Below are 26,497 nucleotides of genomic sequence, written 5' to 3' on the forward strand. Positions count from 1 at the left end.
GAAAAGAGCATCCTTCAAACACAATTCGCTTAGTGCAGCCTTTTGCCTTTTATCATGTTGAATGCTACCATGACCTTTTTCTGCGTGATTCAAAAATCTGAATGTGTACCTGCGCTCTACTCAAAATCGTCAGTGATACAAACTGCCACAAGCTGATTCATCTGAATTTGCAGTTGTAATCTTCATAGTTTTTGTCCTTAGGTTTTGGACACAGTGAATATTATGAGAGACAGGATATGAAAGAATTGCTGAATGAAGTGACAACGGAAAGTTAAAGTGAAAGTTAAAAGACAAAGAAGAGAGTGATAGAAAATTATTCAACGTGCAAGCTCTGTAGAAGAAATGAGTATGAGTTTTTTGGACAGGTGAAATAAGTTGATGGTAAAAAAGAACTTGTATAGATTTGGCATCAGGAGCTTGGAAAAATTTATTGGGGGTTAGACATAATATAGCTAATCAGAAAAAAAAAAGATCGTCATGGGAGGAATGCTGATAATATGTGTGTGTGTGTGTAAGGTCAGCTAAGGGTATGCAAACATCATAATGATATGAATGCCTATTAATATGGTTATGTATCTGGTGAAGAGCTGGAACTTTACACTTTGGGTTTGGATTTTTTAAGTGTCTGGGAAAAGAGCCCTTAAATGTCATATCTGGGATAACTGGGAGGAGACCTCTACATAGCATTGTAAGGAATATGGAGAACTGAATAGGGCTTCTGATGTAATGTATATTACTTATTTTCTCATGGTGCAATCCATTAATAAGGTATCTACCTGGATACTGAACAAATGAGGATAGGCTGGCAGAATGCAATTTAGTTGACAATTTGGTAGCTGGCCAAATTGTATTCTTATTGACTTAAACCAAAATAACATGATGTACAACATGACAGAATTTTTCATGCTAGCTGGGGTATTGCCCAGCTTAAACAATACCTCTGCTTTCTTCAGGGAACCAGGACATGAATACTAATAAATTAATTAGAGACATAAATATCAAAGAACTGCATCACGCATCATACCCCAAATGGTATTATTGGTAATCCAGTTCTTGGATATTTATATTTCTAACTAATCTGTTAGAATTCATGTCCTCATTGTGTCAATCCCACCCAAATATAGAATTTCTCTTAATTATCAGTTACTTACATATCCCAAAACCAACAGATTCTTTTCTCTTTTATATAGCTTTGGTTTTCTGAAAAAGACACAACAATTTATGGAATCCCACATGGAGAAGTATGACATATTATCATTAACACCAGATCTCTATGGAGTCAAAAGACTCATTGTGGGAGGTACACAATGCTACACACAAAGTCTATCAAACTGTACTTTAAACTCATACAACATATCTGCAATCATGCATTGAACCTGCTCCTTATGCCCTTATTCACACTCTCCTTATACAGTTTCCAGTTCCAGAGATGCCCCCTTGTTCTACCCACTTCCTCCCCATTCTATGAAAAATTACTTCCACAATGATCTGGTAACAACCATTTACCAACTTAAAGGTCTCAACCATATCCCTTCTCTTCCTCTTATTCGCAAGGATTTACAAACTGCATTCCCTCAGTCTTAATATCCAAGATCTCAAAGACCGTTACCACTAGTCTTCTCTGGATCCTTTCCAATATATGCTCATCACTATGAAAACAAGAGGATCAAATCTGTGCACAATAATATATACAGTCATCCCTTGACTTACGTCCGTGATCCCATAAGAGAATAAATAACATGTTCGACTATACTTTCGAACAAGATGTAAAAATTAAAGTAAAAATTTTTATGTTTAGCAACAATACATTATGCACAGTGGCAACAGCACATTCAGCTGCAACCTCCCTCGGCAGTAGGCACTTGTCTTCAACAGTTCCTCTGTTGATTTTGTGTTTGAGAAATAAGTTATTTGTGTATTTATTGTTAAAATATCGCGATATTTTGTGCAACGTGGTTCCTACATGTCCAATCAAAAACCCTAGTGAAGAATTACAGAAAAAGAGGTGAGCAATTGATCTTGAAATGAAGTTGCAATTTATACACATTATGACATATAACATGAAGCTGGTAAGTCCGCCAGTGTGATCACACATGATTTCGGATGGTCTCATTCTACAGTGACGACCATTTTGAAAAATAAGGATAAAATCATAGAGGCTGTGAAAGGATCTGCTTCCATTAAATCGACTATAGTGATGAAGCAACGACAAGATCCTATCGGTGATATGGAAAAGCTACTTGCATCATGGATAGAGGACCTGAACCAAAAGCACATATCCCTTGGCACTATGACCATAACCGCTAAGGCACTAAGTCTCTCTTCAACATGTTGAAGGAGAAAGCAGGACCCGATTATGAATTCAATGCTTCCGGTTGGTTCATAAGATTCAACAGCGTTTTGCACTGCATAATGTGAAAATGTATGATGAATGTGCAAGTACTGATGAGAAGGCTGCCAAGGAGTTTGTCAAAAAACTGGATAAAATTATTACAGCAGAAAATTATTTGCCACAGCAAATATTTAATATGGATGAGATCTCCTTATTTTAGAAAAAAATGCCCAAGCAGACATTCATCCACAAAAAGCTAAAATCTATGCCTGGTTTCAAAGCTCTTCAAGACAGTATTATGATTCTTTTAGGGAGGGTAATGTTGCTGGATATTAACTGAAACCATTTGTGATATGGCACAGTGAGGATCCACGAGCCTTCAAAAATATTAGGAAGCATACTCTTCCAGTTCATTTTCGGAGCAATAAGAAGTCGTGGATGATTCAAAAATTGTTTGTGGATGTCTTAATCAACTTTTATGCAAGTGAAATGGAAAGCTATTGTGTGAAAGAAAATTTAGAATTAAAAATTTTATTAATTCTGGATAATGCTCCAGGTCATCCACTTTACATTGATCTTTACCCCAAGTTCAAGGTCATGTTTCTCCAATGTACTTCAAACACTACTTCATCGATCCAACCGATGGATCAGGGAGTTCTTGCAGTGTTTAAGGCTTTTTTTTTTTTCTGCCACTGAAGGAAATGACCAGACTCTCATGCAATTGTGTAAAGCATTCAATATTTATTATGCTATTAAAAATATTCTTGTGCTTCAGATGAAGTGACTTCTCAATGTATGAGTGGCATATGGAAAAAAACATTAAAAAGGTTTGTGCACAATTTTGGAAGTTTTGAAAAAAATGAAGACCTTTGTAAATTGAGTGAAGAAATGGTGGACCTAGCAAATGATCTCAATCTCGAAGTGAATGATGACAACAGTGCAACTCACAGAAAGTGCCCCTGAAGAGTTGAGCAACGAAGAATTGGTCGAACTGGAGGAACAGTGTGTTGCAAGAGGAAGAGGGGAAAAGAGAAACAAGAAGAGGTAGTTAAGCAATTTACAGTGAAGGGTCTTGCAGAAATGTTGTATGCAGTTAGCAATGTTCTCAAAATGGCTGAATACATGGACCCCAATGTTGAATGCTACTTATGTAGAAAGGAAAGTACACAATGTGCTTGCTTGCTATAAGCAAATTTATGATGAAAAGAAGAAGAGGAATAAACAAAGCGCATTGGACATTTTCATCAAAAAAAAACAAAGGTTACACCAGAAGAGCTGCAGCCTGGTCCTTCACATAGGGAAGGTAATGAAGATGGGATTGCAGATGAAGATTTGGGTGATTATTCTTCTCAGTGGCAGTAATGCACAGTACAGATTTATAAGTTTCAATAATTAAAATGACAGCATACTTATTACAGTTAAGTCCCTAACTCCTATAACTGTTCATTTAATGTATCGACTAATGTCTGATCGACTTACGTCCTGATGGATGGAACGGAACCCAGACGTAAGTCCAGGGATGACTGTATATATACAGGGTGGTTCAAAATTCCACATACAAACTTTGAGGGAAGATAGAGAAAATCTAAATCAACCATATTCACAAAGGAAAGCATGACCGGAAACGCCATTGGAAGGTACTAACAGAAACACAAAAATACAGAAATAACACAAGGCAGTAAGTAGTGTAAAAAACTTTATTAGGCATAACTGAACAGTTCAATAGTAGTTGGATACATAATGTGGTTTCATATCAGGTGCTCAAAGTTACAACCATTAGCAGTGATGCATGCCTGACACTGACGACGCATCGATTGCCGTATATTTTAGGAAAATACCTGGAGTTCCCCAGATATTAGCAGTGGTGATGGCGATGCTTACCACGAAGTCCATGTCAGAGGCAACAGGCGTTTCGTACACTATGGCTTTAAGGTCATTAATCAATGCTCGATAAATCAGGTGAGTGTGGGAGCCATGCGATGGGTCCACCACGCCCAATCCATCGAGTCCCAAAGGACCTGTCCAAATACTGACGCACAGAAATGCCAAAATGGGCTGGAGCTCCATTGTGTTGGAACCACATCTGCCAACACACACACACACACACAGTCATTGGGAGAACAGTGTTCAGTAAATCTGGCAGAACTTCTTCCAGAAAGGTCCGATACTTCTGGGAGTCCAGTCGGGATGGTAACAGGTATGGGCAGACTAAACAGTCAGCGACGATACCTGCCCATACATTAATGGCGAAGTGTTGTTGTGCAGCATGTGGGTTCTCATGGACCCACACATGAGCATTGTGGTGATTGAAGACCCCTTCGCGGGTAAATGAAGCTTCATCCGTGAAGAAAACACAAGTTGGAAAATCCGGGTCTATGGCACTTTTCTACAGAAACCACTGTGCGAATTCCACACGCCGAGGATAATCTTTGGCCATCAGTAACTGGATCCATTGCAGATGAAATGGATGCGAGGACTCAGAGTGCAAAACGCGCAATACACTGGATCGAGATACTCTACAGCAAGGGCAATGGCATGTGTGCTTGTCTCTGGATTATCGTCCATCGCATGCAAAACCTCCTCTTCCATGGTGGGATTTTGCGTTGATAGTGGCCGCCCACTATCATGCCTGCGATCCCTGAATGATCCATAGTCACACAAATTCTGATGCAAATGAGCAAACATTTGGTGATGTGGTACACGTTTGTTTGGGTACCTTTCGCGATACATTCGTACAGCAGCTCATCCATTACTGTCAGCTAACCCGTAAATGTGGTACATGTCTGCCATCTCAGCTTTCGTAAAACGACATGTTCTTTGTACGACGTCGAAAGCTTGAATGAGGAAGCCCCAATTGCTCACCCAATTGGCAAACAGCGCCACCTATCACTTTTGGGTGGCGTTTCCAGTCATGCTTTCCTATGTGAATATGGTTGATTTTGATGTTCTCTACCTCCCCTCAAAGTTTGGACATGGAATTTTGAACCACCCTGTATATACAGGGTGTTCGGGATAAATTTGACAGTTTCGTAAGGAAAAAGAAAATCTTCTTTGTATCTATTAAATTTAATGAATTGACAAAAAAACATTACAGGCAGAGTTAATTACAATACTATCAACAAGATTTACTCAAAATAACCACCATTAGCATCGATCATAGCTTCAATTCTGCTTCGGAACCTCGAACAAGCTGATGCTATCTCCCTGGGAAGGGCCGCAAAAACTGTTTTAATTTTATCCATTAACTGGGCTTTTGTATTACTGGAAGTGCGATTGGTGTCTTTTTCAACTGCGCCCCATACAAAATAATCCATGGGGTTAAGGTCTGGGGAGTTTGGAGGCCAAACATTTGGACTGGTGAAGTCGTAGAAATTTTCAGACAACCATTTTTGACTTTTCCCAGAGGTGTGGCAAGGGGCCGAATCCTGCTGCCATACATACGGCCTACCATTGGCTACCCTTGTTATCCAGGGCTTGACTACAGTTAGCAACTCCACGAACAAAGCCCGAATTCCAATGCCAGGGTTCTTCAACACCTGTTCCTGCAGATTTGCAAGGAATTCTGCTGTACGAACGCAATCAGATCGTCTGCTAGGGATCTTTCTTCTTGCTACATCCTCGTAGTCACCATTGCAAGTCTCTAGTTCATGCCTGATTGTTTTTACTGTATTCAGGGAGCATTGGGCAGCAGTCGTAATATCCTTATTTTGATGGCGGGCACGAATCATCATGATACAAGTTATTCTCTTCCATGATTCAGGTGGGTTCCAGCTATCCATCCTTTCTGACATCTTGTATATGAATGAAGAAGGGTCCAAACTTTTAAATGAAGAGAAGTGTGTGTTAATACATGTAACTTACGGAAAAATATAATTAATTATAAATATGTCAAATTTATCCCGAACACCCTGTATATATATTATTATAATTCATTTTTACTCGGAGGGAAATATTATTAAAAAGTTTTAATGACTGCTACCGAGAGATAAAGAGATGACATGGTTTATTTGAAAAGATACTACTAGTTTACTAGTTTCATTAAACTGATCAACATCTTCAGGTATCACAATCAAAGAAATATATAAAAAATTACATAGACTTAAAATTGCATTAACAGAACAAGTACAAAAGACAGTAGCATGTTTGAAAACAAAATGTGAGCTTGAGTTCCAGATAAACGTAGACTACGCGCTGTCACGAGTGCGCCAATACTGAACAGAGGCAACGTGTGCATCAGAGAGATTGAAACTTAGGCTGTTGTTGATATGGAAAGAATCTAGAGAAATTTCTCTAGATTCGACAATTTTTCTCTCAAGCTCATCATAGCACACATGGATGTTAGAAGTTTGAGTCCAGTCCACAATGTGTTGGCAGCCTTCGTCTGAGTTAGCAGAAAAGAGAACCTAGCTAGAAAGAGCAGGCTCTAGTCCTGTTGTAGGAGATATCTCTATGGTGTTCTTCCAAATGTAGAAGGATGGATTTAGCAGTCTGGCCATAGTATGGCTTTTCACAATCACATAAAATCTTGTACACTCCTGGAAAAAATTATTAGTTCTATTGTGTAATTCAATCGTAATTCTATTGAATTACACAATAGAACTAATAATTTATTAAAAACCACCTTGGAGTTACAAAGAAACATTCGTCTTTCTCTTAGGTCACTTCATCCCTCGACTGTATGGTCTCCCCAAGATACACAAAACAAACTGCCCACTCAGACCAATAGTTGAGGGTATACACTCCCCTACCTACAACCCTTCCAAATATCTCGCGAGTTTTTTAAGAAATCTATCTGGAATTTCCTCTTCTCATATTAAAAACTCTGCAGATTTTGTTTCAAAAATCAAGGACATGAAACTTAAAAAATAAAGTCAGGATACTTCAAATATGACAATAAGATCTACTTACAAAACTCAGGTCTGGCCATTGGCAGCCCACTCTCTCTCTCCGATATATTTCTCAACGATTTTGAAGAAAAAGCTATTAACTCCTTTCCCCTTAAACAAAAATTTTGTTATCGTTATATTGATGATATTTTCCTCATCTGGGAAGATGGTGTCAATGACTTCAATTTATTTTTAGACCACCTAAACAAGTGTCAGGAAAAATCTCTTTTATCTTCGAACTGGAATCCGATGACTGCCTCCCATTTCTAGACCTGAAACTTACCAGATGCGCTGAGAGTATTAAAATCTTAATTTTTAGAAAACCTACTCATACTGATAGATACCTTCATGCTTCCTCCCATCACTACCCCCCCCCCCCCACACACACACACAAAAATTTGGCATTATTTCCACCTTAGCTCACCGAGCCAAATCTTTACTTACAGAAGAAGCAGAAATTAAAAATGTACTCCTTTTTCTTAAAAAAAAAACTTTTATTAATAATGGTTTCTCTCCTAATAAAATTGACAAATTTCTTTCCCCCAGTCACTCAACTACTTCTGAAGATCTCTCTTCCCACAAAGTCTTCATCTCTTTGCCTTACATCAGCTCTCTTTCACCAAAACTGGCAAAAATTCTCAAGAAGTTTAACTTCAGAACTTGCTTTACTATGCTCCCAAAACTTCGTTCAATACTTAGTAAACCTAAAGAGAAACATCTTCCAACTCAGTTTCCAGGAGTGTACAAGATTTTATATGATTGTGGAAAGCCATACTATGGCCAGACTGCTAAATCCATCCTTCCACATTTGGAAGAACACCGGACTAGAGTCAGCACTCTCTCTAGCCACGTTCTCTTTTTTGTTAACTCAGACGAAGGCCACCAACACATTGTGAACTGGACTCAAACTTCTAACATCCATGTGTGCTATGATGAGCTTGAGAGAAAGATTGTCGAATCTAGAGAAATTTCTCTAGATTCTTCCCATATCAACAACAGCCTAAGTTTCAATCTCTCTTATGCACACGTTGCCTCTGTTCAGTATTAGCGAACTCGTGACAGCGCGTAGTCTACATTTATTTGGAACTCAAGCTCACATTTTGTTTTCAAACACGCTACTGCCTTTTGTACTTGTTCTGTTAATGCAATTTTAAGTCTCCGTAATTTTTTATATATTTCTTTGCTTGTGATACCTGAAGATGTTGATCAATTCAACGAAACTAGTAAACTAGTAGTATCTTTTCAAATAAACCATGTCATCTCTTTATCTCTCGGTATCAGTCATATAAACTTTTTAATAATTATATATATATATATATATAATCTTTCCCCTGAAGTGTGACATTTAAATCATTCAAATGTCCTGTAATATCAACTAAGAATGCTATGTCTTGTACCCATGTCGGATCCTTAAGAAATGCAACATCATGATTCTTCATTTCTAGGAACAATTTGATCTCCTCTAAAGTAAAAAAAAAAAGCTTTTTAGAACCTTATGACAAGATAACCAATGAATCTCTGTGTAATAAGGTAGTTCTTCAAATTCACTCTCCAAGTCTTTAAGAAATTATGCAAACTGGCAGTGATTGAGGCCTCTGAATCGGATGAAATTCACAGTATTTGTCACAGGCTTGAGTAAGCTGTTCATTTCCAATACTTTGAAGCACAGGACCTGTTGATGAATAATGCAGTGGAAAGATTGTAGTTCTGGAATGTCTGGATACATTTCCTTTAACTTTGCTGCAAGTCTTGATACAAAACCTTTATTTTTGCCTGTTATTGCAGGAGCACCATTGGTTTTCACTGCTACGAGCCTGTTCAGAGGAAGTTGGTATTTTTCCAAAATGCCCCACATGGCATTGTTATTTCTTTGTATATTAGTATTTGTCGTGGTTTATTGTCCTTTATAAATCTTATCTAGAGTTCTTTTGTCTTTCTACCAATTGTTCTGCTGTTCCTATTCCAGCCGTTAAATTACAGTGCTTAATTTTAGTTAGAGCAGATTTTTTTATTATCAGATAACGTTCTTTCTGATGGATCATGTGTACTATTCTTGAAAACAAAGAGAATGCCCTGGGCGAGAGCCAAATTTCTCTATTGTTACAGATCTGGAGTTAGCTCCTTTTCGGAATCAAGAAAAATGTATTTGTTAATACAGCCACACCATCTTGATTCCTATACAAAAGGATATTCCTGTCAGAGAGTTAACATGCAGATAATTACACAGCCTTAGAATCTATTATTTCTTTATACCCTGTTAGTTTATTCCTTAGTCAGCAGTCGTAACCAAATCCCCCCCCCCCGTACTTGAACTCATACAGGTTCTAGTTTTAGCAAGCGGTATATTGGCATGAGAAATCAGGCAAGTTTCTTAGGTATAAAAAGCAAAACATTTATTTTACACTAAGGTATTGTACACAGAGATCAAAACTTTGCTTTAGACATATAATGACTTATTTATGAAAGAAAATCTTAGGTTCTCAGACAATCTATCTAATTGTAACTAAATAGTCACTTAAATTATTTTCAACAGATCAATTAATCCAATTCTCGTAAGCTCAACACAATTATATAAATTAACAACCATTCAATTCACCAGATTAGAATACAATATACCAAAATTCTATCATAGACATAATTCAGTAACAATGAACTTCTAAAATTACAACATTTAGCCTCTAAGTAAAACACTATAGTCCAGACAGTTATAAAAAGGTCCTATCACATATAAAGTTAGCACTTTCACCGCGCTCTAGTCCTGTTCTCAGTACAAAAGACAATAAAAGTTTCTACTTTACCGACCACGTGGGCATAACATCAATCTTTGCTGATTCCCTTCGATTAGGTTCCTAGGTCTGCTATCTGTAATTTCCTCCGACTTCTTACCACCAGTGATTACGATCATGAATCACTGCTATTCCTATAACTTTAACACTGCTTCGACAGATAAGCACGTACAACTCGGCATAAGGCTGCGGTCTCCGCTGGCTGCATGAATTTGCCTCTGCTACGCTTGAAACAGAACGCTACCTGACTTTGCAGCCATCGTTGACCATCTTTTCTAGTCGTCGCCACGAACTGCTTCCATCGGAACCCACTTTTGAGGGAGAGAGACACCACGAAGAACAGAAGACTAAGAGAGGGCTATTTTCGCTGGCAAATCCTTATATATCCCCTTGTCCACTCTCCCAACTATGTCACTCGTTGCTCACAACACCTAACTCTTTTTGCACACTCCCCTATGCTTCTCCCCAATATGCTCCACATCACATGGGTGCCGTACATGTGTCTCGGACTTCGCATTGCGATGCCCCAAGGTTATGTTCGAAAGCCGATTAGGCTAAAGTGGACTTGGCTTAAACTTTCTCCTTCTAAAGTAACCTTCAATAAGACCTTTTAGACTCTGGTATGTTATTTATAAGACAGTTTACAATTTATCACTTACAAAATTCTGTTAATAAAATATTAATACATTAAAGTGTTCACTTACACCTATGTACAAGCATTTCCCTTTTATAGAGTTTTTAGATCCTAGTTAAATCCCGAATGAAATGCTCAATAATAAATTAAGCCATTCATTCCAGATTTAACAGCATCAAAAATGTCTTCCCCTGTAATGGTTCCATTGATGGGAATCATTTCCAAGAACTCTTATAATATTCATATTGTCGTTGCAAGCCTGAAAAACAGAGCAACTTGAGCCACGTTGTGAATATTGAAACTTTCGTCAAGTGCAATTGAAATGCACTGTACATTTGCAGATATTTCTTGCAACTGGTCACACAGATTATCTGCCATTTCGGTTATTCTTTCGATCACAGTATTTTCTAGACAAAGAAATATTGTGAAATACTTGCACATTTTTTGGAACATACATTTTCAGTTGCTTTTATCATACACTCCTTAACCAAGGAACCATCACTAAAAGGTTCGGAATGTTTTGCAAATAAATAGCTGATTTCATAACTGGCTCTGACTGTTGATTCATTGTCTTTCATAATTTTTGAAACTATTTGTTGTTGACTTTGAAGTGAATTCTTCATAGCTTTCAACTTTTCTTCTCTCACTTTACCTCAGAACAATATTCAAAGAGTGAATATTGTTCTTTGTGAATTTTATCATAGAGCCTTTTTATATTATATTCTTTGGCGACACTAATTGTTTCGTTACAAATAATGCACACAATTCTGTCCTTTGTCTCAGTGCAGAAGTAATTCAATTTCCATTATTCTTGAAATTTTCTCCTCTCATCAGCAATATTTCTTTTTCTTGTTGGCTTAGAAAGCAACACTGCCTGGGTGAATAAATATATTATTAATAACAATTTTTATAAAAATGTTTGAATAAAAACACACAAAACTGTAGACCAGTGCACGATATTATTGCAAATAAAAAAAAATAAAAAACGGAATTCTCTCACTGCTAGGTTGTCGTTGAATCGTGTTTGGTGCACTGACATGTACTTCAAAGATCACTAATTGATTGTAGCAGGCAATTATAAACTCATAGCTTGGATTAACATGAGCGCCTATGCTGCGTGTCACGTGAACAGCTGGTAGCCAATAGAATTCAATTTTTTTGGCATGCTACTAGCAGAGTGCTATAAATTAGCAATGAAAGCATAAATATAGTTTACGAATTATTAGAATTGGATCTAACATTGAAATTGCGATATAAATTTTTATTATTGCAATTATATTATAGCAGGTCGTTGCATCCATATTGTTGCGTCCATCTATAAATGTCACATGAAAACGAATAAATCAATACTGTATTTACTCGAATATAACTCGCACTTTTTTCCTCAAAATTAAAGCTAAAAAATCATGGTGTGAGATATATGCAGGGATTTTGGAAACTAGTTTTCTGGAAAAAACTGAGAATGGGGATGACGTACCAAGAATCTCCTATTTGTTATCACTACTTCCGGCCTCGAGAGTGGTTTCCTTGTGTGCACTGTCAAAGTCATCTACCCAAATAGTGTCATCTTCTTCCCATTATTCCAAGAAATTACAAGTAATTTACAATATTTTAGAAATGTAATGAACAACCCTGAGGTAAACAACCCTTGTGTGCTGTTTACCTCAGGGAGCGAGTTATTGCCCTGACGTGCAGGTGGTTAAACTTTATTTTCGTTTGCGATGTATATGCAAAACTTTTTAATTTCTTTTTTCATAAAGTAAAATCAGGGGTGTGAGTCATACTTGAGTAAATATGGTATTTCTGTTTTATTATAAAAAGCAACCATCCTTTTTTTTAATCTTTCCTTGAGGCATCGTGGGCAGCAAGAAATTGTTTTGTGTGCCACATGTACTGCCATAGACATCCTCATCACAGCTAGCTAATATTCTAACTGAATGCTACGAATCCAGAACCCTTAGAATAGTCACCCACACTTTAGTTTGGCTGTCCTTTACATTACGTTTTAGTTTGAAGCGTATTTCAAAGGTGAATTTTAATTTGGCCTCATGGAGAAAATACATTATATAGATCTTTGGCACATTTAAAAAACCATCATCATCATCAAATTCAGGCCATGTACCCTCAAGGGGTGTACAGGATATGATAGTACTACATGAAAAAATTACATCATTACTAACTTCCTATCTACAATTTTCCTCCAAATCAGTCTGTTACTTGTCAAGACTCCAACATTATCAGATCTTATATTTCTATCGTCTAAGGCACTTTGTACTGTATCAATCCACCTATAGCTTGGTCTTCCTCTGGGTCGTTTTCCTGTCAACCTGGCAGAGAACACTTGTTTTGCTAATCTTTCTTCTCCCATTCTATTTAAGTGACCATACCACCTGAGATTAGCTCTGCTAATGCATTCCTGGATGCTGACAATGTCAAGTTCTTTCCTAATATCCCCGTTTTTAGTATGATATTGCCATTGATGCCATCTGTTCACGCTTTTAATCTTTCTCAGGACTCTCATATCTGCGGTCTCTAGTCTTTGGTCAAGTGTTTTACTTCTGACCCAGCTCTCAGATCCATAAGTTAAAATTGGTTTGAACACAGTCTTGTATACAGCTAATTTAGTGTTCCGACTAATTTCTTTCTTATTCCATATGAATTTATTCAATTGACTTCCCACCATACCAGCTTTGCTGATTCTGTTGTCTATTTCTATTTTTAGTTTACCATCTTCAGTAAAAATTGTGCCTAAGTAGCTGAAATGTTTTACTTGTTCCACAGGTTCTCCGTTCACAACACAGTTGACATATTCAATGATTCTGCCTATTTTCATTGTCTTTGTCTTTTTATTGCTGACCTTCATACCATATCTATAACAACAGTTATTCAATTTAGTCAGAGAATCTTGTAGACTTGTAGCGGATTTATTCAGAAGTATAACATCGTCCGCATAAAGCAAAGAGCTGACATTAACATCTCCAATTTTGATATCATGTTTAATACCACTTTCCTTCATAATGTGATCCATATAGATAATGAATAACAGAAGGGATAATGTACATCCTTGTCTCACACCAGATTTAACATTAAACCATCTTCCTGTACTTCCTTCAATTCTAACTGCTGACTTACAACTCAAATAAAGATTTAAGTATTGCTTGATATAATGCCCCATTGACACCATATAACTGCAGCGTATTAAATAGCTTCTCTCTTGGCACCTTGTCATATGCCTTTTCCAAATCGACAAAACTTAAATACAGATCTTTGTTATATTCCCATGCTTTCTCGACTATTTGTCGTAAAGTGAAGATCTGATCCTGACAGCCTCTATTTGGCCTGAATCCAGCTTGTTCTTCACCCAGCTTTTCTTCCACAATTCTTCTCAACCGTTTCTCAAGTATACTTGCATAGATCTTGCCAGGAACATTCAGTAGGGAAATACCTCTGTAATTCTCACATTCAGTTTTATTTCCCTTTTTATATATGGGTACTATGAGAGCTCTACTCCAATCATCGGGAATTCGTCCCTCTGTCCAGGCTTTCTGAACTATGCAGTGCAGCCACTGTAAGACTTTTATACCACCATACTTCAGCATTTCTGGTCGAATTTAAAAAACCACCTTCCCAAAATATAATTTACCACAGAAAAACAATTGAACAATACTTGATCACTAACATAAACAAAAATGCCATTGTCATTTTCTTTTATATACAGACTTGCCATAAATACTGTTACTACTTCTTCTCACCCCTGTACTGTCCACAGAATTGCACAAGCATGGTTCTGTTAGTGGCATTGTGCACAGCCAACATTCGAGTTATCAGTACAGAGTTGTCTGTCTGTACTGGTTAACATGCAGTGGGGAGATTATGAGAACTGTGTAGCTGTTCTCATAATCCCACATCAGTAATTGTTTGGTGGAGGATGACGAATCTGGGGGTATTCAAGTTATATTTCTATGAGAAAGAGGTCAAAATTGCTAAAATGTATCAAGACACCGTGCTGGAACCTGTAGAACAACCCATAGCATCTTGTTTCATGGTTGGCATTGGACCTTCTAACAGGATTTAGTCCCTGCACTCGAGGTGAGGACCATACAACAACAACGGTTGGAGGCGAGTGTGCCCGACTACATATTACCATCTTATTGGCTGTCTGGAAGTTCGTGATCTGAATCCACTGGATTTCAAATTGTCGTCAGAGCTTGAGAGTCGTCTACAAGAAATGTCGTCCCAGCATCACCAGCCTGAAGGTGGATTTGAAGCAAGCAATGGCAGCACTGCCGGCTTGGTTGCCCAAGTGGTTAGCTTATCCACTCTCCAGCCAAGAGGCTGCAGGTTCAAATCCCGCATAGGCATGGATGTTTGTGATTGTCTTCCACCTTCATGCATTCATCCATCCAAGTATATATTCACTCTCCCAAGATGGACTTGGTCACCATAGGAGAAGTAGACCAAATCCTCCAGACTTCGGGCATGCACAAAGGAAAAATGGGGATATTTCGAATATTGAGTGCTGTTATATGCGTGTTATACATGCGATTTGTATGTGCTGAGAGCTGCAAAAGATTTACTGAAAGACTAATGGTTTATGTGCTGTTCAAGTTGTAACAGTATTTATGGCTACACTAGGTAAAACCCACATTCTCACTAGTAGATACATGTTCTACTTGGAGAGAAGTCAACAGACATCTCCAAGGGGAAAGTGCACCATACCATGTAATAAGTCACATGCTTGTAGCTGGTATAAATTGAAAGAATATGATGCTCCCAAGTCAGTGCAACTGTGTCTAGATGGAATGGCTGCGAGAAGGGAAATGACAGAGTTTGAAAGAGATGTTGTGAAAGGATGCCATGTTGCAGGCCTATCTGTTTGGCAAATTGTTTACAAATTGGGCCATCCCAAGTCAACAATCAATGATACCACACAGAAATGGAAACACAAGGAGTCAACTGCAAGTGCTACCTGCAGTGGATGAACCACCACGCTCACCAAACATGATTGTAGGATGCTACGAAGGATGATATGTAAAAACTGCCATTCGTCAGCCAACACATTGAATGCTTAGTTATGGGCACCAACTGGATGAATCTGTACAAAAACATTCAGAACCAAGGCTCACAACACAGGTTTCCTGGTGGGACCAATGCAAGTCCCACATTACCCAAACCAGCATGCAGTATTGTCTTCAGTGGTGCAAAGAGCATGTTCAGTGGGACATGGAAACTTGGAAAGCTGTGTTATGAGTGACAAATCACTCTACACCCTCTACCGAGCAGATGGAGTGGGGATGTGGCAGATTTCTGGTGAAGTCTCTTACCAGAGCGCATAACCCCAACTATGAAATTGGGAAGTGGCAGTGTGATGGTATGCTCCTGTTTTTCTTGGTTTAGCCTCAGAACTCTGTTTGTAGTGCCATGAACAGAATAGTGAGAGGTGTTTCAACATTCTGGACAATGCAATGCTTCCTACTTGGTGGCATTTCTATGGAACTGATCATTGTCTATTTCAGCAAGACAATGTACTCTGTCATAAGGCTGATGCTGAAATTGTGCAGTTGGTGGACATGAATGTCATCACACTTCAGTGGCCTCCACAGAGCTCTGAACTCAACCCTATTAAACATTTGTGGGATGAACTGGAGTGTCAGGTGGAGTCAAGGGACATCTGTCCCACAACAGTGCAGGACCTCATTGCATGCCTACAGGAAGGACGGCCCAAAATTCCCATTGATTGCTATTGTACGCTTGTAGAAAGTGTCTCATAGGATTACTGGAGTCATCGCAGAGAAAGAAAGTCCTATATCTTTATAAAGTTTGGCACCATAGCCGTTTGTTCTTCACAGTATGGTGTCTGTTGACTTCTTTCTAAGCAGTGTATATAAACAGGTAGATCATCTGTGCAGTTGTGTGTTGATATTTAATGCATTAACACTTCAGTAACAGGACCAATGTCACTTGTTTATATTTCTTTTCTCTGAACTCAGTATCTGGAAAAAATGTTAATCAATTAGATATTGGATGTGCAAAATCAGGGAAACCAGAACTATTAATGGGGTGAGAGAAACAGGTCAACATTTCTGCAGGGTACCCTTCAGGTGAGTGAGTGTGAGAACTGAATGATTAAAATATGTGAAATATAATTTCTCAGGTCTCTAATTCAAATAGGTCAGTCAGTCATAAAATGCAAAAATAGCTGTAGGCCAAGGGAATGTTGCAATTCACATATATCAATCAGAAGTATCAGAAATAAGATTGAATAGTTTTTGGTATTGTTTAGTTTGACTTGGTCAGAAACGACTGGCATTAGTGAGACTAATTGATGGCAGATAATATAGGAATAGAATGTATGAGGTATTGTGTTTTTAGGGAAACAGAACAGGATGGGAATGGAGAGGTATTACTGATGATATCAGAAAAATTTCAATAAAAAAGAGTAAAGGCAAAGCCAAAGGTTTACTACTGCTGAAGATTATTGGAAGCAGTACATGTGTGGTTAATGATTATAGGGAGGAGCAAATTCATCCAATTATAATATGATCATGTGATCTATCTGAGCAAGGCACTTTTACAATCCTTTCCTTTCCTTTACTAGTTAGACCATCTCAAGCTGTAACCATTGATATAATGGGACCCTCATCCACAACAAAGCAAGGAAATAAATACTCCTTTGTAGATATTGATAGCTACTATGCTTTTCAGAAGCAGTGACTATGAAGGATTAGACAGCTAAAACAGTAATAAGATAATTTCAAGGTATGGTACCTCCTCAAACTCTTATCTGTTCACATTTTATGGCTGAATTTATGTTAATATAATTTTTATTATTATTACACCTTCCATGGAGTCCACAGACTCATTGTGGAAGGTTCATTCAACTGACAACATAATTATCATACCAAATTTTTAAAAAATCCTTAACACTCCCTTGCACGAACAACATTCTTCTGGTAATGTGTTCCATTTAATAACAATTTTCCATGTAAAAAAAAAATCTACTCCTCACACCATACTCTAACATAACTTCCAGGGATGGCCTCTGATTCTCTCCTCTTGCCTTCTACTCTTTTTATAAATCCCTCTGGATTAATCCAATAAAATCTTCTCAGTAACTTAAACATCTCTATCATATCATCTCTTTTTCTCCTATCCACCAAAGTCTGCAATCCATATTTCTTCTACATCTCTCCATAGCCAGCATTCTAAAGTCCTGATATCGTCTTAGTCACTCGTCTCTGGACTCTTTCCAATGTGTCCACATCAAATTGAAAACCAGGTGGCCAAATCTATGCACAATAGTCTAAGTATGCTCTGACCAGTGCTTTATACAGTGGCACAACTACTTCCTTATCTCTACATGTCAGAGTGTTTCATATCATAGCAGCACTACGATGTGCAGTCTTTGCAATATCCTCAATTTGCCTTCTAAACTTCAGTCCACTGTCAATCATCACTCTCAGATCTTATCCACTTCCTGCAGTACAGCACCGTCAATATAGTACAGAACCTTATATTTCTGCACTCCAAAATGCAACACCTTGCACTTATTAATATTAAAACTACAATCCCAGTCCTTTGTACAAGTCAATTCAAATCTATTATGTGTGCTATTAAATATAAAGAGGATGATAAGGTATTTTGAGGATGATAAGGTATATTTACTATACCTTATCATCCTCAAAATAATGGAATGTGCGAAAGGCTAAATAAGACTTTAAAAAACGGACACTTTCTAAGCTAGCTAATACTAAACTATCTAATTGGGATTCTTATTACTTGCTACAAGCTTCTGCATGTAAGACTTGTCTGAGCCTTGTACTGTTTGTGAATTTGCTGATCACCTTTATCCTTATAGACCCTCCACAGCATTTTCCTCTTCTGCAGCTCATGTTTAATGATATTACTCATCCATTTAACTCCTACCTGATTAACCCTCCTTACCATAGGTATACAATTTAATTTTGCTTCCTCTAGATCATAGGTTCCCAAACTTTTCCGGGCCACTGCTCACTTTGCAGGACATAAATTTTGTAACCCCCCCCCCCCCCCTATTATACACACACATATATACATGCTCTATTTTCTCATCGACATAGAAAATTGACATCTATTTCTATCTGACATGGTAAATTTTCAAATGATTAAATAATTGAAATAGAAAATTGATAAAAAAATTGATCGTGTAAGATGGGCATAAGATGAATTAAAATGCAATATTTAAATTTTAAATGATTATTTAATCGCAAAATCACAAAAATAATTCATTTTTAAATATATATTATTAATTTCTTCTATAAAGAGCCCCTAGACTACCTGAACGCCCCCAAATGCTTCTGATCCCATTATAGCCCCCCCCTAGAAGGCTTCAGCGCCCACTGGGGGGGGGGGCAGCACCGCCTACTTTGGGAACCTATGCTCTAGATGATCCTTAACTATCTTGCATGGACTACTAACATCCTTTACCACACAGTGTTTTATGTCATGACACAGATTTAAGCTCTTCCTAGGCTTGTCATAATCACCTGCCTTGTAATTCCACATATACTCCTTGACAGAATATTCCTGTCAAGAATGGGTATATGTGTATATTGTACAATCTCCCCAGTCAAGGCCGCATGGCAATGTAGTCACCTGGGATATGGATGATCTGGTCCTATGACCTGGTCCAATACACTTACACCCTAGTCCCCTTCATCACATGCTGCCTCAAGTAATCTCTTAGTAGGTGTTTACATTCCATTTTCTTCCTGCCATGTGATCTTTCTTCATTCCAATCTATATCCCCATAGCTGAAGTTCCCCATAATTTTCATTTGACCTGTATTCGTACTAATTTGGCAATGCATGTCTTCCAGATCACCTGGGGAACTTCCTGGTCTATAGCAACAACCAACTGTATATTGTGTCTTACTGGCCTTGATCTCACATCAGACCACTTCAAATGAACAGCCACCCTTCCATTATCAGCAGTATCCCCCCCCCATCCTATCTTCCCTGGAAATACTAAACCCTTCATATTCTATCCCTGTAACTACATCATTTGCTATTAGCCAAGTCTTACTAATGCCTGTAACTATTGGCAAAATTGCACTAGCCAATGCAAAAAAAACTCCTCTCTTTTGTTCTTGATACTTCCATCTGGCATTAGTATATAGAACCTGCAGCATCCCTTTAGGTCCTCACACACCTTTACTTCCTGAATCGACTACCCTATTGAATATTTTTATTTGAGTGACTAGATTCAGCACTTGGTCATTCTTACACTCACTCGCCTCATGGGTGCCTAGCAACACCCTCCTCCTCAGTTCGCCTCTACCATAGCATAACAGGAGACTTACAATCTTCACCTTCTTGCTCTTCAGTTTTGCCTCTTCTAACAACTCCTTTACATCCTCCCTCACAAAATACTTATCGCCTCTCAAATCATTTGTGCCAACCAAGACAATCATTTTCTTCGACTTACCTTCTTGCATCCTAATGGCATGACTAATATTGTGAATTTTTCACTATACAATCCTTCTGTGGATGGAGCTGTCACCTGAAAGGCTACTTTGGTTAAATAAGGTTTAACTATAAACATCTTTCAATATGCTTCTGTCCTAATGGAAAGTCAACATATGCACACAACTATTAAGTCATCAGCGATTCTACAACAGCCAAAGACTATACGATCCTCATGTGATTCATTCTGTACTATACATGGACATTTACTTCTACTGGCATGTAATTCTGGCTAATGGAGGCATAATTACAATTTTTGAGGCCTTTTTACACAGCTTTCTGTTGTTGTGTTGAGATTCTGTTAAAGTCACTACAGTTTTGTAGTGACCTCAGACTGTTGACTTAACTGCAGGAAATAAGAATTTCTGGTGAGCTCACAGTCCTGAAGTCACTTAAGTTCTCAACAATGGGAATTTTCACGTTATGACAGTTACACCATTGTTTGTTGGAGGGATTTCTTAAAAATATCTACAGCTTGAAATGTTAATCCAGAACAAAGAACAAATTATAAAAACTTGATCCAAAATCATAAAAAAAAAAATCTACGTCGTCAATTATTCAAATCATGACACCAACATACAATTACAGTAATCTATTTATCTGACCTTCAAAACAATGACCTTTAAATTAACTACCCTTCTCACATCAACATACTTCTGGTACAATACCATGTATTTCTACTTCAGTTATCAGAATGGCAAACTGCTTTCCCAATGTGGTTAGATAAACAGTAGATTACTGTAGTTAAAATTATAAAATATAAAAAATGGTAAACATAAATTATTCATAGTATTTTGTATTATTCATCACTTACCATAGGTAACAATCCTGCAACTGTTCTTCCACAAAAATCTCCAGCATTAAACAGAAGAAAACATGCCACTGGTATGAAATATCTACCTAAGACAAAAAAAAAAAAAAAAAAAGAAGATATTGTCAAAGCTTATTCCATAATCAGGAAACTCTTCCACTTCATATAAATGAGAAATCTGTGAAAATAAAGCTATATTAAATTTCTGTTATAGAAAATGTTTAAAAAAACAACAACTGATGTCTCATATTAGACCTTTAAGGTCTATCACCAGTCAAGAGTATCTTCGTCTTAAAAAACTTTAATTCTGCAGGAAAAAGCAATTAGCCTTATACCCATGGATATATATTTTGTTTGCAAACTGCTTATGTTATTCTGGCAGGTGTGCCTACTTTCTGGGATGAAAAATCCAAGTTTTTATGAGGACACACTCCTAGAAACCCCTACACGACATTCTTTCTACCTTCAGTTGAAAAACTCTTAAGTTATTCATGTCAAGAAGAAATTTTAATACAGGTTCCAAACAAAGTGCATCATTGTCTATTGGCTGATACGTAAAGCCTTTTTTTTTTTTTTTTTGTATAATATATAAAAACACTGACCGTTTTAAAAATACTAAAAAAATATGGAGTTTTCCAGATTAATCTCTGCTGGACAATGTGTGAGAGAGAGAGAAAGTCAACATTTCTTCTTTTTTCAACTTTAAAACAGCTTCTAAAATCAACAGAAGTCAACAACTTCTGTTGCCAAAGTATGACAGAGTAGAGTGAGTTGAGAAGTAGGGCCCTAACAGCAAATAACTCAATGGGTAGGTCATGCAGGAGTGGTATGGAGTTTGTGGATGAGTGGAGTAAGTTTGACAGGCAAAAGAACCTATACAAGAAAGATGGTTTGCATCAGAATGGATTTGGTGTTCAGAGTCTGTAAAAAGTGTTGTTGAATGAAGTGAAAGTAAATGTGCAAAATCAGAGAAACTAGAGCTTTTAAGGTGGGAAGCTGTTGAGTGGATATGCAGACATCAGTAAGGCAGTTCTGTGTAAGAATGTGTATAAAATGCCTAAGTTAGTACCACTGGTAACAAACCAGAATAGGATAGTTAGTATAAAGCGTCAGGATTGCAGTGGACCTAAGGGGCTTTTGCACTTTATGTACACTAATCCCAGGAGCATTCAGAACAACGAAAGGAATTTTTGGCATTGGTTAGTTCATCCTGGCCAAAGGTTATTGGCATTAGTGAGACATGGCTGACAGAAGATGATATAGTTAGTGGGATAGAATGTGAAGGGTATAGAATAGAAAGAAAAGAATGGGGTAGAAGTGTTACTGATGATAGCCGATGAGCTGCAACCAAAGAGAGTAGAAGTTCAACTGCAGAACAGTGAAAATAGCACATTTGAGGCTATCTGGTGTGAGATTGAGGCCAGCCGAACAAAATATACAGTTGGATGATGCTATAGAGCAGGGGATAGAAAAGATGGGATAGTATGCATTGTTAAATAGGCTCGATGGGTGGACGTCAGGTAATAATTATGGGGAGATTTCAACTATGGGAACATCGACTGGAAGGAGGAGAGGATATATGAGAGGAAGGAAATGGAAGTTATACAGTTAGCAAGGAATAATTACCTGAGATGGCATGTGATGGAATATACTAGGGGTTTGAAAATACTTGATCTAGAAAATGCATCTGAGAATTTGTCTACAACCAATATGACCACATTGCCACCAATTGGTAAAAGTGATCATATGATCTTGACCTGGAAGGTGGCTAAATGTATGGAATTTTCAGTTAAGAGCAGGGATATGTAGAATGACAGGGTAGGTAAATATGACAAGCTTTGGAGTTTCTTGGATCAGTATATCATGACATGTGAAACAGAGACTACATAGAGTCAGGAAACTAAATCAAGCGGGAGTTAAAATGATGAATATCTACATTAAGCTGGAGCTGCAAAAAAAAAAAAAAAAAAAAAAGAAACAATTGTGGAGGGAATTTAAGGAGAATGGTGACCTGCAGGCACATGAGCAGTACAAAGCACAGGCCAGAAGGGTAACCAGTGTGGTAAGAAAGGCAAAAGTAGAGAATGAAAGGAAATTAGCAGTACAGGCCAAAAATAATCCCAAACAGTTCTTTTGATATGCTGCAAGTAAAAGAAAGAATGTTTATGGCAGAACGATTTTAATGAATGCCACTGGTAGGGAGGTAACTAAATCAGTTAATTCCGTTACATGTCATCAGTGATTCTTCAATGGCCACAGACTAAACGATCCTCATGTGATTAATTTATTCTATAGTAGGAATTTAAGGAGAAAGGTGACCTGCAGGCACAAGAGCAGTACAAAGCACAGGCCAGAAGGGTAACCAGTGTGGTAAGAAAGGCAAAAGTAGAGAATGAAAGGAAATTAGCAGTACAGGCCAAAGATAATCCCAAACAGTTCTTTTGATATGCTGCAAGTAAAAGAAAGAATGTTTATGGCAGAACGATTTTAATGAATGCCACTGGTAGGGAGGTAACTAAATCAGTTAATTGCGTTACACATCATCATTGATTCTTCAATGGCCACAGACTAAACGATCTTCATGTGATTAATTTATTCTATAGTAGAATTAGAAGCGAACAATTTGCATGAGTATATCATCCAGGTGGAGATACTGCAGTAACAAGACAGAGACAAGGGCTTATATGGGAACTGAGGAAAATGAAATGGAGGTATATAGCATATTACAGAACCTTAATGTGACTACAGTGAATACCTTTATCCAAAACTTGAGCTGCCACACATAAGATGTGTGGCAGCTCAAGTTTTGGATAAAGATGCTAAGGAATTGTTAATATCCCCAGCCACTTTGTTTAATCCAAGTCTCAGTTCTGGGTTAGTCCTCAGGGAGTGGAAAGAGGGGAAAATGGTTCCATTGCATAAAGGAGGCTCCAAGATTGATGTAGCAAATTACCGACTAATCAGCATATCAGGAGTTGTTGTCAAAGTATTGGAGAGGTTTGTCAAGAACACAATACAACAAATGGATAGATGGAAATGGGATACTGTATGGGGAGGCAACATGGTTTTGTGAATGGTAGATCATGCCTCAGTAACTTGCTCATGTATCATAATACAGTGACAGCTGAGTTGGATAAAGGTAACGAGTTTACAGTGATACTGCTGGACTTTGCAAAAAGTCTTTGACAGAACACCACATGGAATTCTAATGAGTAAACTGCATCACACTGGGATGGATATAGGGTTGGCGAGGTGAGTAAGAAGGTGGTTGATGGAGAGATATCAGAAAGTAGTTTATTCAGGAGTAGAGTCCAGAAGGCCTGTGACCAGTGGCATGCCACTGTTCTTGGGCCACTACTATTTAATTTGTACATTAATGATATAGGAAAGGATCTAATAGGAACTATTCAGTTGTTGAAAGTTTTCCACTTAATTATAATATAAATTAAAGATGCCAAAAATTATATTATATTATATTATAGGTTTAATCTTTTATCCAAGTGTAAGCAAACAAAGTTTACCCATGAAGTAACTTCATGACTGGGCAACTTGTATATAGTAGCTAATGACTTCACATCACTTGCCTTAGTATTCAATAATGCAAAGCACATATCCTTACAGACATGTAAGGATATGTGCTTTCTAAATGAATAGGCTCCAGTGCCCTTAAAGTCAGGATCATAAAAGCATGCCACGCATCTAGCCCATTAAGAATCTGAAGATCAATTAATTTTAGATGATCTACAAAAGGACGATTATGCTTTGCAATAATCGTGATTTTGTGAGCCAGAGTTCTGTTCTTCTACAATGTGTCGCAATGAATTCTCACTTTTACTTCTAATAATTGCTTCTGCACTTTTGTGAGATTTGGTATCTCTATGTTCATAAATTTTCTTTCTGAGTTGCTTCGGTTGGCATTGTTTAGACCCTTCCTCTTTTTAATACATATTAATCCATTTATCCACTCTGATGCTATGTGAATACACTGATGTGAAGAACTTGCGCCTAGGTTCTGTACCTCTGTACATATTAAACACCCCAAACCTCCATCCTTACAAAATAGCCAATTGTATTTACCTTTGAATGTTACCCACTGGTCGAGTGTCCAGCAAGCTGGCAAATCTTTCCTTTCGTTCAACGTATTAATATTATCACATTGCAACTGATGGGAATCCTGTGTTTCTGTGGATTCGTTACAGACTTCTTTCATTTGACAAAACTAGTTTTGTATTATCACTGTCATTGAAGCTATTTTTCCGTTTAAAGACAGTACCAATGTACTTATCCATAGTTGAAATAGTAGGCCTACATTAACACAAAAATATTACATGATTTTCTTTGTGCTTCTCACAATCACGACCTATGATAAACAACTGCTAATCAGCTATTCTATTATGACTGCTGCTGACAGTGTTGCCAACCAGAAAAGACAAAATATCGCTATGAGTCTGTCAAAATTCTGCTGCACTACGCTGCAATAATGTTTGCTTGTCAATCGCTGCAAGATAACGCATTACAGGAAGCTCCAAACCTCCCCATCCCTTTCACCACGTGTTCGTAATCAGGCGACTGTTGATATTGATTTTACAAACACATTCAAAACTGTAAACAACTGTTGATTAATAACACAATAATGCAGACATAATTACCATAAATGAAGAAAAGTCACAAAACAGAAAAATGTTCCAGGTTCGAGCCAGTGCATAAAAAAGTTCCGAGGTCAGGCCCCAGAGGGTCCTGGCTGAATTTAACCACTGCTAGCATTATGGGAAGGGTCGCTACCCAGGCCAGTTTCGACCTGTTTGGCTACTTGCATATGTAAATATGACTTCTGCATTACTTCAACCTTGGTATTACTTCTGGATCTGGCTCCCACTGATGACACCTCAATAAAGGTCAAAACCAGTTTGCACTCTTCCCATAATGCATAGCACTATACATGAATTTAAGGATATGTGCATTGCATTATGGGATACCAAGGCAAGTGATGTTAAGTCATTAGCCTCTACATACAAGTTGCCCAGTTGTGAAGTTACTTCACATGCAAACTTTGTTTGCTTACACTTGGATAATAAACCAAGATTATAATTTCTTAGCATCTTTAATTTATGATGATCTGTTCAGTTGTATAGCAATGATGCAAAGTTGGGCACAGCAATAGTTAATACAGATAATGTTAAAATTTTGCATGATGATTTGGATATACTGGCACTCTGGGCAATGGAGAATGAATATCAGTGTAATATTTATATCAGTTTTTTCTGATATAAATGTTTTTGCAACAAAAAAAAAAGAAAAAGAGAGAGAGATACTGCCTTCTCTCCCCCCCCTTCCTCCTAGCTGTTATACAGTAGATGTCCTCTACTGAAGTGAACAACCAGAGAAATAATTAATTATAAAGGGAAAAAAAAAAAAACTCTTCTCTTTCCAAATTTTCAAGAATGAATGATTACCCACTAATAAATCAACGGATTTTAATAAGCCTCACAGTCTTCTCATCTCCACAAGTACTTTAACTAGTCCACAATTCCCCTCCCCCACCCAC

General features: G+C 37.6%; 1 protein-coding gene across 2 annotated transcripts in view; it reads right to left on the reverse strand.

Annotated features, from left to right (window-relative positions):
- The window catches only part of LOC150097736 (equilibrative nucleoside transporter 1-like), a 220,988-nt gene that overhangs the window by 38,879 nt on the left and 155,612 nt on the right, over positions 1–26,497 (reverse strand). For both annotated transcript variants that reach the window (XM_090407249.1, XM_090407250.1), the window contains exon 11: positions 20,956–21,041. In XM_090407249.1, coding sequence (XP_090263375.1) covers positions 20,956–21,041 — 86 coding nt within the window. The remainder of the gene's footprint in view (positions 1–20,955; positions 21,042–26,497) is intronic.

The sequence above is a fragment of the Typopeltis vanoorti genome, chromosome 17 (genome assembly GCF_054136105.1).
Source record: "Typopeltis vanoorti isolate ZY-2024b chromosome 17, IOZ_Tvanoo_1.0, whole genome shotgun sequence".
NCBI classification, from domain to species: Eukaryota; Metazoa; Arthropoda; class Arachnida; order Uropygi; family Thelyphonidae; genus Typopeltis; species Typopeltis vanoorti.